Genomic DNA, 12,515 nt, shown 5'->3' with positions numbered 1-12,515 from the left:
TTTTTTCCTTATGAGAAATTCATAGCTATTCCTAGCGGGCTGTTCCTGCCACTAAATCATATTTCCTGTTACCTTTATGATGCATCCTTTGCCAGGAACCTGAGGACCAAGGTTACTATGGGAAATTCTTATCACTCCCTGAAGTCCGACAAGCCATCCACGTGGGAAACCGGACCTTTAGTGATGGGGCCGAAGTTGAAAAGTACTTGCGGGAGGACACCATGAAGTCGGTCAAGCCCTGGCTAACCGAGATCATGAACAACTACAAGGTGAGCAGCTGGCCTCCGTCACTGCCTATTTGTGGGACTTTTCATATTTCTCAGAGCAGGGGTGAGTTTGTCTTACTTGTTATTTTGTCTTATGTGTCATTTGTAATTTGCCTTAAGGACGAAACAAAACAAAAAACCTCTTATGCCATTTACAAACATAACGGAATGTCTTAGGATTGAGCAGTGCACAATTAGCACTGCTGTCCAGGAATTCCCTGACCAAATGCATCCTTACTAGACTGTGCTCAGAACTCCCCATCCCTGCAAGGCCCACTTTTCTGGCCCTGCCCCTAATACATAGAGTTTGACCTGTATCTCTTATTTATAGTCACCTGAAACTAGTGGCATATGGAGTCTATGACCCAATTATAGGCCTGCAGAACCTGATGAATTTACTTTGGAGGAAAGAAAGGGTTTAACTAGATTAGGCCAGCATGTCCACCATCCTGGAGTTTGGTTCTGCTGAGGAAATATAGTGGCCTCTGCTGTTGGTCTGCTTCAAGCCTTTTCTGAGCATCTCCAGAAAGCACTGCTGCTCGGCCTCTTCTCTGACTTCTATTCATGGTCATACTTAACACATGGGACTGCCGTGTGGGCCTTCAGCCCGACAGCCACACTGGCACTAGCCAGGAGAAAAGACCGTGGTACCAAAGATACAGCCAAGACACCTGTCTGCAATCCGTTAGGTATTTATCATCCACCAATTTATTTTAAACCAAAAAGAGCTTAGTGCTTGATTTTAAGACATAATCTAGGCTTGCATTTTAAGACATAATCTAGTATAACATTACGGAATGCCAAGTGGTTTTATCGAGTGGGAGAAGTTCCTACTCATTTGTGCCCCTGGGAGCTGTATTTTCTCATTGTATAAATTTAACTAGAAGTCTTTTTTCAACTGGCTAAGGCAAGGGTGGGGCTTACAGTTTATTTGATGATAGAATCTCTGGATATTGACCAATCTTCTTAGGCGATGAACGGGATTGATCAAAGAGACTTTGCTGATTAAAAATGACCCTATAGCTCTGTGCCTGTTGCCCAGGTAACCCAAACCCACAGTTTTAATCTGCTCACGCTGCTACAGCATATACCGTAGGTCGGGTCATTTATAAAGCAGCAGAAATGTGTCGCTCACAGTTCTAGGGGTGGGGCTCCATCAGGCACCTGCAGGTTTAGTGTCTGGAGAGGGCTGCTGGCTGCCACACAGAGGGCTCCTTCTCAGGGCGTCCACAGGGCATCCTTATGTCACAGAAGAGCACACGCGCTCCCTTCAGGGCTACTTTCATGAGTCCCAATTCTATTGATGAAGGCGACACCTCATCACCCTAAAGTCCCCACCTCTCAGCTCTATCACTTGGGGCATTCAGTCTCAACCTGTGAATTTGGGGTGGGGGTATACAGACATTCAAACAGACCATATGGATTCCATTGAAATCAAAGTATTTGCTACACTTTTCACTTCTGAATGAGAGAGAGAGAGAGAGAGAGAGAGAGAGAGAGAGAGAGAGACGAGAAACAGTTTTGTGGTACAGATAAACCACATTTCCGTAATAAAAAGGAAATATGCAGTCAATCTGAATGTAGACCAAAAGAGTTGCTGCTGCGGAAACAGACTGGGCATCCGCTGATCCAGCTGGCCCAGCCCCGCAGCAGCGATTATCTCTGGCTTGTCTGCTATTGATGGTGAACCGCAATGTATATGTAATGGAATCAGAACAACACAGGTTGGCTTCAGACATTAGTATCCTTCAGGTTATATTTATGGAAGACGCCGTTCTCATTTGTCATAGAAAGTAGTGTGCCTGCTTCTATTCAGAGGAACATAGAAGGTGTTTTTTTTGTGTGTGTGTGCCAGTGCTAGAGTCATCTTAGCCAAGGTAGAGCAGCGCTAATAGGTGAGGAAGGCCTCCGTGAGCACCTTCTATGTTTTCTCTGTGAACATTAATCTTTGTGTAAACTGCTCCTGATTCTCTTCTCATAATGATCTACTTTCATGCTCCAGGTCAATTTCTTTTCAGATATTTCAGGTGCTTGGGTGGTCATTTGAACTATCATATTGGAAGTTTCCATAACAACTAAAATGATAAACAATTTGAAATCTTCATGATGAATCAGGTCCAAATAGTATTGGGATTTTTGAACCTGCAGGTAAAAGAGCATGATGCTTGAGAGCATATTTGAAGTTGGACGTTTGGGGTTTGAGTTCTGGTTCTGCTGCTCGTTGGCTGCGTTTCTTTGGCAGAAGATATTTAGCTCTCTGAGTTTCAGCTTTCTTGTCTGTAGAATGGGAATAAAAATGGTACTGATGCGTGAGTTCCTGTGATGTTTAAATCAGGCATATAAAAATAACAAAGATAGAAAATATTTCAACAATGTAACTAATCAGGTTGATTTATTTTAAATGTGTAAATTTACACATTTAATATCTGAACACTCTAATTAGCAAATCTCGACTATTTTAAAGAATTTGCATCATAAATCCTATTTTTAACTATATGGAATTATTTTAGGAGTCAATATTGAAACATCAAAAATGCAAATAAAATGTAATTCTGTTTAGCTTATAGATAAGAAATAATAGAAAAAAGGAGGAATGCTATCGAAGTAGCAGCAATTTTAAAAGGTAATGCAGAAACAGAAAGAAGCAGATGCCAACAAATAGGTAAAATGGAAAAAATTCTTCAAAAATGTAACTCATAGTGATTCAAGAAGCAATCAAACGCCTTGAGTGGTTCTTAACCATGGAATAAAGTGGATCAGGAGCCAAAAGTTCTTCCACAAAGAAAGCATCAGACCCAAATGGTTCTGTATGTAAATTCTACCAAAATTTCATAAATTGCTATAATACTAGATGTCAACCACTAAGCCAAGCATGGGAAGGAGGGATGGGGAGGGAACGGGATGGGGATTGGGTAGGGGCTAACTGGGCGATGTGTGCATGTATGTCTACAAAAGTATTTTCTTTATACCATTATGATGTATGAATACATTGCACTGATAAAAAATATATATATATATATAAAAACAAATAATAAAAATAAAAAAATAAAAAACTTAAAAAAATAGATTATTCCAGCCCTATACAAATTTGTATATATACAAAGAGAATAGAAAACACCCTCGAACTGTCCTAGGGGATTCTGTCATATTATTACAAAAACAGATAAGGAAGTGACAGAAAAATATCATGGAATAATCTTTCTTATGGACATTGATGTGGAAATCCTAAACAGATTATGTAGAAACTCTAGTCTGCCAGTGAATTTAAAAAATCAAGTTGAATTGATCTTCTGAATGCAGAAAACTTTCCCACTTGAGAGGCTGAGATAGGAGGATCACAGGTTCGACACCAGCCTCAGCAAATTAGTGAGTTTTTTTTTTGTTTTTTTTTTTTGGTGGTACTGGGGTTCCTGGCAACCCTTCTACCTCTGGGCTACACTCCCAGACCCATTTTTATATTTTTAATTGGAAACAGGGCCTCTTAAGCCAGCACGGCTGGCTTTGAACCTACACTATCCTCCTGTCTCCGCCTCCCAAGCGCGGGGATTACAAGCCTGCGCCACCACGCCCAGCAAATTAGTAAGATTTTAATCAACCTAGAGAGACGCAGTTTGAAAACTGCAAAACAAAACAAAGAAATAGAACTTGGAGTGCTGCTCAAAGGTAGAATGCCCATAGGTTCAATCTGCAGAACTAAAAAAAAAAAAAAAAAAAAAAAGAAGAAGAAGAAGAAGAAAAGAAAAAAGACACAAAAAGAAAATGTTATATAATTCACCACACTAAACTATTAAAAGAAAAAAATATTCATCTTACTAAAAGGAAAATCCTAGATTGGTTAAAATTTACTTCCTGTTAGGATAAGCACTTTAGTAAGCTAGAAACAGTATCTGTATACATTTTCTATGGTTGTGAAAAGAAATTAGCAGAAACTTGGTTGTATAATAGCAGAACTTTTTTTCCCACCCACAGTTTTACTGGGCTGGGATCAAGGTGATAACTGGGCTCCACTCCCTCCAGGGACTCCATGGGGCCAATTATTTCTTTCTACTTCCAGCTTGCAGTGGCTGTTGGCTCTCCGTGGCTCGTGGCCGTATCATCCCACACTGCCTCTGTGGCCATCTTGCTTTCTCTTCATATGAAGCCCACCTCCCTTTTATTTTATTAGCATTTATTTATTTATATTTATTTATTTATTTTTTAGTGGTACTGGGGTTCCTGGAAACCCTTCTACCTCCGGGCTACACTCCCAGACCCATTTTTTAAAAAAATTATTTGGAAACAGGGTCTCTTAATTTTCAGTACTGGGTATTGAACCCAGGGGCATTCTACCTCTGAGCTACACTCGCAGCCCAATTTTTCATTCTTTATTTTGAAACAGGGTCTCACTAAGTTACAGAGGGCCTCACTAAATAGCTGAGGCTGGTGTTGAACCTGCGACCCTCCTGTCTCAGCCCCCCAAGTACTGGGATTAAAAGCATGCACCACCATATCCAGCTCCTACCTCCCTTTTATAAGGGTACATGTGATTGTAACTTAGGGGCCTCCTAAATAATCAGAACAATCCTCAACTTAAGATCCCTAGTGTAATCACATCTGCAAAGTGTTTTTAATCTTCTCTTATTTTTGCTACATAAGGTAACGTTCACATATTCCAGGAATTAAAAACAGATATCTTAGGGGTGAGGCATTATTTGCTCTCCTATGGGACTTGCTTCACCTGAGAAAAATCTACGAAAAACCTACAACAAGCATGATGCTATTTTATGAAACATGATATGCATTCCCTTAAAAATCAGAGTTCATAATGATGTCAACAAATAAATGATTGGGGGAAATTTCAATGAATACATGTACAAGGAATAATGGCATAGACGATCATTTTTTGACAAAAAAGAAAGTGTTATAGCTTTTTCAGGTGAGAATCCATGACAGATGCTAAAATCAACCAGTGCTTTAGGATGAGCAGCAGGATACTGACACCATTTCAACCTGTCCCTCTGCAAGATTCTTATTATGAAGGGAAAAGTGATAACTTGAGGAGGGTCCGACCTGGCGCACACGCAGCATGGTCAGCATCCCCAGTACTGGTACAAATGGGCAGTTGTACTCCCGTAGTGCTGTATAGGGAAAGATACATCTTTGCAATGTGACCTTTTTGCCCGAGTGTAGAACATTACTTTGATCAGGAGGAAGCATTCCCACAAAATAACTGGCTGGTGCTCCTTAGAAGATTATAAAAGAGAAAAAAATCTGAGGAATTATTCCTGATTGAAAAAAAAAAAAAAGAAACTTGAGAATAAACATAATGTGTGACCCTTCTTAATCCAGAACCAGAAAAAGATGATGAGTGGGACAATTAGAAATTGCTGAATAAAGTCTATAGGATAGCAAATAACATATGTTCATGCTTATTTTCTGCTTGTTTTGTTTTGGGGTTTACATATTTATTTGTTTGTTTGTTAATTGGTTCTGGGGTTTGAACCCAGAGGCATTTTGCCTCTGAGCTATATACTTAGCCCCGTTTCTTTATTTTTTTAATAGGATCTCACTAAGTTGCTGAGACTCACCTCAAACCCGCAATCCTCCTGTCTCAGCCTTCCAAGTACTGGGATTTACAGGTGTGAATTTTCTGGTTTTCTTTATGTGATTATGTGAGATAGTCCCATTTGAGAGAGATACATAAAATATATTACAGTAATTATTTGTGCTATTCCTTTACCGGATTTAATGAAATATGATTCACATCCCACAAGATTTGCCCAGTAGGTTTCAGTATATTAATGAATTTTCAAAACCATCAAACCACTCTAATTTTAAAGCATTCTTATCATCCCCTCCCCAAACTTCTATTCATTAGCATTCACTCCCACATTCTTCCTTCTTCTAGCCTCTAGCAACCACTAATTTGCTTTCTGTCTCTGTGGATTTGCCGATTTTGCACATTTTCTGTATGTGGAGCTGTGTGAGCCAGTGTTTTGTGACTGGTTCCTTTCACTTAGGGTAATGTCTTTACTGCCCATCTATGTTATAGCATGTATTAGAACTTTGTCTATTTTTATTGCCACATAATATTTCTATCTGGCTATACCACATTCTAGCCACCCATTCATCTGTTGAAAGGCATCAGCTTCTTTTCACCTTGAGGCTCTTATAAATAATACGGCGATGATCATTCCGGTGCAAGGTTTTGTGGAAACATATGTATTCAGTTCTCTTGGGCAGATAGTTGGAGTGGAAGTGTGTGGCCGTATGTTAACTTGATAGCGTCTTGAAGAACTGCCAACTGCTTTCCAGAGTAGCTTCACCATTATAAGGCTCCAACGGCAGGGAGGAGAGTTTGCATTTCTCCAGCCCTCGTCGCCCCTTGCTATCGTCTGACACCTTCCTTAGAGCTACAGAGAGTATGAAGCGCTATCCCACTGAATACTGATTTGCATTTCCCTGGTGACAAGGGATTTTGAGCATCTTCTTATGGTTCATTTTTATATCTTTGGAGAAATGTCTGTCCAAATCCTTTACCCATGTATTAACTGAGTGTTTTTTCTTTTAACTATTGAGCCGTAAGTGTTCTTTGCATGAGCCAAAACAAGTCTCTTTTCATATATGTGATTTGCGAGTATTTCCTCTCATTCTCTGGGTTGTCTTTTTCATTTTCTTGATGATGCACGTCAAGGCCCACAGTTTTTAGCTTTAGCGAAGCCCAGTGTTTCTGAGCTTTATTTCTTACGGTTTTGGTAAGAAACCAATGCCCAACCCAAGGTAACAAAGAATTTTTCCTACTTTGCCTCCCAAGTTTCATGGTTGGGCTCTTACTTTTCATCAGTCAGAATTAGTAAACTACATATGTGACAACATGGAGAATCTTAGAAACATAACATGAAGTGAACAAAATATGTCACAGAAGAATGCAGACAGAATATGCTCCAGTGAGCACAAGCCAGTAATATATGACTTGAGATACATAGGTTTATGTTAAAACTTTTTTCCAAAAGGAAAAAAAAAGGAGGCTGAGATAGGAGGAGTGCAGGTTCGAGGCCAGCTGCAGGAACTTAGTGAAAATCTGTTTCAAGGGTACAATGCCCCTAGGTTCAATTCCCAGTACCCCCCAAAATAAAATAAAACTAGATTCCATGATAGTGGTCATCTCTGTAGAGAACAGAGGGTCTTCACTGGGAAGTGTCCCAGGTAGATTGGGTTTTGTTGGTAGCCCAGGAGTCCTTAAGGGGTTGGTGCGTTTGTGGTTGAGTTTATCTGGGGACTTTCAGACTTACAGATATGCTGTAGCACATTCTTTATCATGTAAAGGAATAATGATAAAATGTATTCCTAATAAAGAAATAACACAAATAAAAAGGCAGATAACAATAACCGTGCTGCAGATGTTTAGCTGACCGTGTTGGACACTTTTGGGCTGCTCAGTGTGGCAATGCCCTGAATGTCTCCCAACGCTCTGCACAGGATCGGGAGGCATCATGGTGGACACGAAAGACGGTCCGCTCTCACAGAGATCCGACTACTTCACATCATTCAAAAAGCAGATGACAGAATAACCTTTGGCATCTGGCTCTGCGTGCCCACTGGTGGCCATTTGGCCTTTCCAAATCACACACTTAATCTCTCCCTGACGGTGGTGTTGACGTGTGCTCGGAGTCCAAAGTTTTAATTGCTTGAAACTGAAAATCGCTTTTATTTTCTAATCTGTAAAATCCACTTTCTCTTATAGACATTAAGCATTTTAAGGGCAGCTGTTTTGTGGGGATTTTTTGGGTGTTGTTTTAGTGTTTTGTTTTATTTCTTTGTTTTGGTCCTGAGGATCAAACCCCGGGCTATTCTATCTCTGTGATACACTCCCAGCCCTATTTTATTTTTTATTTGGAAACAGGATCTCACTACATTAAGTTGCTGAGGCTGGCCTTGGACGTACAATTCTCCTGTCTCAGCCTCCCAAGTACTGGGATTAAAGGTGTGCTCCAGGGCTCCTAGTTTCTTGCCTGTCTTATTCATGATTCTACATCCAGGGTCTAGACAGAGCCTGACACATAATAGACGCTTAATAACCTTTAAGAAATGGAATGATTGGCATGATAACAAAGTGATATAAACCTTGGCAGAGAACAGGGTACTTAAAGTGTACTTCCACTACAGCTGTGGCTTTCGGGTCTCCATTTGCATTATAAGCAGCTGGGGAGCCTTCAAATAGTACCTGACCGTGGCACTCCACCAACAGCGCGGATGGCGTTACCTAGGATGGCAACTAGCACATAGCACTCGAGAGGAAGGAAGGCAGGAAAGGAAATAAGGAATGAATAGCAGAAAGAAGGTCTGATCATTTATACAATAAACTATCTTTACCATAAACTTCCACTGAATTATAATCAGTACAGATGATTCACTGCTTTCATCACCGTTGGTGACGTTGTGTATACTATCTTCCGTCCTCTTTTTAGCAGCTTCTAAAACAAAACCAAGCGGAAATAAACTCTCTCAAATATTGATTTCAAGCTGGATCCTAGCTAGGCAATGTGGCGCATGCCTATAATCCCAGCACTTTGCAGGCTAAAAGAGAAGAATTGCAGATTTGAGGCCAGCCTCAGCAATTTAGCAAAAAGCAGTTTCAAATTTTTTAAAAATATATAAAATGGGCTAGGGATGTAGCTCAGAGATAGGATGCCCCTGGACTCAATCCCGACTACAAAAAAATAAAAAATAAAAAAAAGATGTGTCCTGATTTTTTTTGTGTGTGTGTATGTATGTGTGTGGTACTGGGATTCCTGGAAACCCTTCTACCTCTGGGCTACATTCCTAGACCGATTTATATTTTTTTAATTTGGAAATAGGGTCTCTGAAGCCAGCGCGGCTGGCTTCGAACCTGCGCGATCCTCCTGTCTCCGCCTCCCAAGCGCAGGGATTACAAGCGTGCGCCACCACGCCCGGCAGATGTGTCCTGATTTTAAAAATAGTAAAATGTGATGGGAAGACAGAGCGACTCGAGAATCCTGGAAGCATAGCCCACACTCCCGTGAGCTGTTGGCTTTAAAACTTCTCTTTGTAGAAGTTCTTGTTCCTTCATTCTTAGTGATAAAACAGTTTTTTGTTCTTGTTTTCCTAAAAGCTGAATATATATATACATACATACATACATATATGGCCTGTGAAAAAATTTTTCCATTTTATTTTATTTTTATTTTTTATTGGTGCCTTGCAGTCATCCATCTTAATGCAGTACAAGATGGTAGCGGCACACATGCACACATCACTCAATTAGCCCTTCCCCAATTCCTACCCCCATTCCTTTCCTCCTTCTCATGTTTGGCTTAGTGATTGACTTTGATACATCTCTGAATGTACATTATGTTTGTTAGGGAATTTCCCACTTCTCCCTTCCCATCTGAACATGTTTCTGACTTCCCTTTCTCTATCTGGTAATAATTGTTGCCTTCATCAAAGGTATATGGTCTGTATTTTCAAAGACTGTGTATACACGATTGTGCACATGGGTGCATGTGTGCAGGTTTTGGGTATTTCCTGTCTAAACCCATTATTTCAACAAATGGGACCTACAGTTCTCTAAGCAAAGGCCATTTGAATCCAAAGCCATGGTTTCCCTTGGGTTTGGGGTCACTCCTATTGCAAAGTTGTCTGGAAGGCCACTGTAGTTTTAGAGGGGGCCAAATGCTAGTTCTTAATAATACATACTTGTGTTTTTAGAGGTGAAGTGGCTTTGGGGTAGGGCTTACTATGCTAGACTTAAAAGTTCATCTAGTCAGGAAATTATAAATATAAAGTTACATTTCCCTGTCACTTATCATTCTACAGCTCATTAAATTCCACCTAATCACATCTTCAGAAATCTTAACAGCCAGGTGATTAGAGCTATATTTACTCCTCCTAGGCTATCAAAAGATCTCCATTTAACAGTCGGTAGTTTCTGATTAATGGATGTGACTTAGAAGTTTGAAAGGTAAATATTTCTAGTAATTTGAACTCATGTTAGCGGTCACTCTAATTGCTCGTGGCATTTTCCTTAATCATCCTGAGGATGACTAAGTGTCAGTGGTATCAGTGGCCAAGAAACTAGAGCTGATAACTGTCTAGCATTCCAAGAAAAATGTACCACTTAAATGGGGCTAATGTGTCAACTGTTAGTTGGGTCCTCAAACCACGGTGAAAAAGTCTGCTTTCCTTAGCTGTGAGCTCATGCAACCACTTTTCTTCTCAGCCACAGTGGAGGGAGGCAGTCTCAGTACTGTTCCATGAGAAACTTCTGAAAAGAGAAAGTAACTCCGGTGAACGTGATCAGGAGAGGGAAGTTCAACTTGGAACATTTATTTTATGTCATTTTAGCTGATAGATGGGCGGGTGCCAAATTATTTACTTACATATTTATTTATTTACTTATTTATGTATTTATATTTGCAGTTCTGGGGATGGAATCCAGGGGCATTCTACCTCCAAGCAAAACCCCCCAGCCCTCTTTTTTATTTTGAAACAAGTTCTCACTAAGCTGAAGAGTGCCTCACTAAGTAGCTGGGGCTATCCATGAACCCGTAATCCTCCTTTCTCAGCCTCCCAACTACTGGGATTACAAGCATGCGCCACCACGTCCCCCGGGTGCCACTTTACGGGCAATTAAAAGTAGCGTCCATTCAGAAATGAATGTGCATTGTGGAGTTCCTTCAGAGTTCATTTTATCTGTTTCAGTTATAATCCAAGTGTAAGAGCAGCATTAATTACTTTAAGTCATGCTTTTCCAGACTTTTAAATTTCTTTTCATCCTTAAGCATTTCAATGAATAAAGAAAAAAGAGATAATATCAATTATTAAGGGAGCTTGATTTCAGCTGACCTTGCCGTACTTGGACATCTTTTCCTGTTTGTTGTTCAAATTTGTGTTGGGTGAAATGTTTGCAGTGAGAGCCAGTGTGTATTTTTGTTTTTTCTAATTTCATGAAGCCACTTGATAATATATTTGACCCCATGATTCGTTTTAAGTTGCTGTGTGTGGTGGCAAACACCATCATCGTCTCGCAAGGGCTTTCTTGTGGTGATGGAAAAGCCTCGTGCTCAAATATTAGAAAGTACCTTGTAATTTATGACAACAGGAGAAGTAGAATTTATTCTGGAGTCACCCAAGTCTGGCAGGGTAAGGATGGTTTGGAGAGTGGGCGAGAGAGGACAAATGGTAATAATATTTCCAGGAGCCAGCAATCAGTAAGCTACGGGAGGCATAGCTAAGCCCAGTTGCTATCAAATCCAACTGCTTCGAAACACAAGCATTTCCACCAGTTCACTTTACGTTGAAAAGATAAACGGGGGATAGTTAGAGGAAAAATTCCTTTCTGGGTGCATTTTGTAGTGCTTATTGTATAATAAATAGCGCCACGCTGTAGGACCTACTCAATCTGTATGCATTATGTCACAGTATAACCAGACGAGATGCAAAAAGAATACATAAACGTTCCAAAGGACTGGACCACTGCGAGTCAGTGTGTGTCCCCACCATCCACCGGGGGGTGCAAAGATGGAGTCACATTTTGGTTTTTAATTTTTTAATAAGGGAAATAATAAGCGCTACTCACATTTAATGTGCATACTGGGCCTCGGGTACTGACTTCGTCTGTATGTTAGCGACACCATCAGATGGGCCCATCAGGGTGAGAATGCAAAGCCACGTTTTGTTCTTGTTTTTATTTCTTCATTATCATCACTATCATCATTTTAATCTATTGGCCATTTGGCCTGACTCTAAGCCCAGTCTCACTAGCTCACTCTCTTCCTCCCTCCCTTCCTCCCTTCCTTTCTCCTTTCTTTCCTCTCTCTCTCTCTCTCTCTTTATTGTTATTATTGTTTTGGTACAAGAGATTGAACTCAGGGGCATCTTTTCTGAGCTACATGCCCCAAACTATTTTGTTTTTTAGTTTTTTTTCTTTTTTTTTTTCTGGTGATACTGGGGTTCCTGGAAACCCTTCTACCTCCAGGCTACACTCCCAGACCTATTTTTATATTTTTATTTGGAAACAGGGTCTATTAAGCCAGCGAGGCTGGCTTCGAACCTGCGCGATCCTTCTGTCTCCGCCTCTCAAGCGCGGGGATTACAATTGTGCACCACCACACCCGGCTGTTTCTAAGTTTTTGAAACAAGGCCTCACTAAGTTGCTGAGGCTGGCTGCAAACCTGGGGTCCTCCTGTCTCGGCCTCCCAAGTACTAGGCTTACAACTGTACACCAACACACCGGGCACCCAGTGCTTT

At 40.6% G+C, this 12,515-nt stretch overlaps 1 protein-coding gene across 1 annotated transcript in view; it reads left to right on the top strand.

Annotated features, from left to right (window-relative positions):
• The window catches only part of CPVL (carboxypeptidase vitellogenic like), a gene marked incomplete at both ends in the record, with an annotated part of 118,657 nt that overhangs the window by 57,875 nt on the left and 48,267 nt on the right, over window positions 1-12,515 (top strand). The window contains one exon of the mRNA XM_080701991.1: window positions 96-269. Coding sequence (XP_080558117.1) covers window positions 96-269 — 174 coding nt within the window. The remainder of the gene's footprint in view (window positions 1-95; window positions 270-12,515) is intronic.

The sequence above is a fragment of the Muscardinus avellanarius genome, assembly GCF_963383645.1.
Source record: "Muscardinus avellanarius genome assembly, chromosome: 9".
Taxonomy (NCBI): domain Eukaryota; kingdom Metazoa; phylum Chordata; class Mammalia; order Rodentia; family Gliridae; genus Muscardinus; species Muscardinus avellanarius.
This window is presented reverse-complemented; position numbering and strand designations above follow the sequence as displayed.